At 44.7% G+C, this 2,363-nt stretch overlaps 1 protein-coding gene across 1 annotated transcript; it reads left to right on the forward strand.

The window, feature by feature from the left end:
• Nucleotides 1-286: 286 nt before the first annotated feature.
• LOC310942180 (uncharacterized protein) lies at nucleotides 287-2,150 on the forward strand (the record flags this gene model as incomplete). Its single annotated transcript, XM_083907503.1, has 2 exons — nucleotides 287-590; nucleotides 1,714-2,150. Exons 1-2 carry the CDS (start codon nucleotides 311-313, stop codon nucleotides 2,148-2,150), a joined length of 717 nt encoding a protein of 238 aa, XP_083763629.1. The 5' UTR covers nucleotides 287-310.
• Nucleotides 2,151-2,363: the final 213 nt, after the last annotated feature.

Raw genomic sequence — 2,363 nt, forward strand, 5'->3', positions numbered from 1 at the left:
GCGAGTGATGAGAAGCTTGCAGATCATGAACCCACTTAGAGTGAAACTGAACTGACAGCAGAATTAGACAAAGTAAACTGGTGGTGAAATAAAAAAGACTGTGTGGAGAAACATCAGCTGACAGAGGTGGATTTAAAGGGAAGGTCACTGAAATGTGATTGTACAGAACACACAGATGATAACAATTACAACATTGTTCTCTGTGCTTATTATGGGACAAGTTTAGAAGGAGGTTTACATGAATTTGAATGATGGTATTTATGTGTTTTGCCTCTCTCCACAGAGTTTCAATGCTCCTCCACGTTCTAAGATGAAGTTATGGAAAGGTGCCACTTTTGCCTTCATGCTCTGTGGTGCAGCCCTGTCCATCCTCCTCATTAGAAACATTGCCACTATTGGACAGTTCAAACCAAGGACAAAACATCCATACACATTCTCATCTCCTTCAAGTCACTCTTCAACGTCAGAATCAACACCTAGGACCTCACCGCTATCACCCTCATCCTCAGCGTCGTCGTCGCCCCGGCACATGGTTGCTCTCCGACGCAGTTCCCGCTCAGCAGAGAACATGAACTCTCTCCTCTCAGACTGTAAGACAAATGTTATTTTCTTCCTGCCTCCTCTGATCTGACATGTCCTGTGAAAGTGTTGCTGTGGTTCAGGCGGAACACTTAGTGTCAGCTTCTTTTGTTTACAGAACACGATTTTGTCATGTCAACAACAATAACCTGCAGTCAATTAACACCTCATAGTTCACAGTCTTTGCACATAACCACAGTGATACACCCACTTTGGTTTCACATTGTTTCACAGAGAGGAATTCAGCAACAAGACTCTAAAAGCAGATTTCTAAAATGTTTGTGTGATGAAGATATTTTGTCATGATATCAGACAATGGCTAACTTTATATTTGCAAATGCCTTCAATCGGATTGAAATCAGTGTGATTACAAATTACAACTTGACGTAAAAATAAGTAATCTCTTTATGAAGGGCATATATATGCATCAAGCATTTAATCAGAATAAACCATTTTGATGAGCACAGAGTCGTCAGATTGTCCAGAAATAGTAGTAGACTGATATTCACTGAGATTCACTGAGATTCACTTCCGCCTCTGTTATAAAGAAAAGCATGTCATATTTTTTTGGGGGGGGGATTGGCCTAGATTATGTTCTTCAAAAGTTGTTTCTTTCGTTCTCCGTAATGAAGCTACAGGCTCAGCAGCTCATGCTATTCTCATGTTTGATCAGCAGGGCTACAGAGCAATTTTTTGCTCCTGCTTCTGCCATGTTTCTATTCATTTTAGATCACAAGCAGGAATATGTTACGTAGGGCAGACACCAATTGCAGAAGGCAATTGGGCTTATAACCGGAGGGTTGCCAGTTCAAACCCCCACCAGGTCAAGAGCTGGGGTACCCCTGAGCAAGTTGTTATTAATTGGCCACTCTAAATTGAACCCAACCACCGGGAGCCACATCCAGTGTACTCCCAGTGTCCGTCCCAATCCTGGATAAATGGCACTGATGTGTCAGGAAGGGCATCCAGTGACCCCTAAGCCGAAAGTTAAACATTTCTGTCCATGTAAACACAGCTACTGATTTAGAAAGACATTTCTTTGCAGATGACAGTGTGCTATTTCTACACACACAGAAATGAGAACATTTCGATTTATCTCCTCTCACTCTCTCTCTCTCTCTCTCTCTCTCTCAGTTTCCATGATGTTTCAGAGCTTCACAGAAAGTGAGCTTCAGCACATGGTCGGGACTTTGCTGGACAGGAAGAGAAGAAAGACCCGGCGTCTGGGTGACAGCCAGGCCCGAAGGACTAAAAGAGCTCGTAAGTCCAAGCCCTGCTCTGTGAGGGAGCTGGAGTTGACTGTGAGCGACCTGGGTCTGGGCTACGAGAGCGACGAGACAGTGCTGCTGCGATACTGCAGCGGCAAATGCACAGCCCAACGGCAAAACTATGACATTACAATGGAGCATATGATGCGGTCAGGTTTCAGGGAGAGGGGGCGCAAGGACAAGGTTAGCAACGGGCCCTGCTGCCGGCCAATCGCATTCGAGAAAAACTTTTCCTTCCTGGACAATAAGAGCCGATATCACACAATACAGAACGTGTCGGCGAAGAACTGCGGGTGTGTATGACCCCAAGAAATTGACTTGTTATTTCTTCATGCTGCTCTCAGGCTTTGTTGGATGAGTTGAACGAGGATGCTGTCAAAAGACAAAGGAATATTCACTCAAAAAGAGAAGAGAAGGAAGGGAAACTTTTCACGGCTGCTCTGCGGCGGCCATCTTTGGTGTCTGTCACCAGAGCTTGGGATCCAATCCCATGGACAGCAAGAGCTGTGTTTGTGT

This window comes from Microchirus variegatus (genome assembly GCF_963457635.1).
Source record: "Microchirus variegatus genome assembly, chromosome: 21".
NCBI lineage: Eukaryota > Metazoa > Chordata > Actinopteri > Pleuronectiformes > Soleidae > Microchirus > Microchirus variegatus.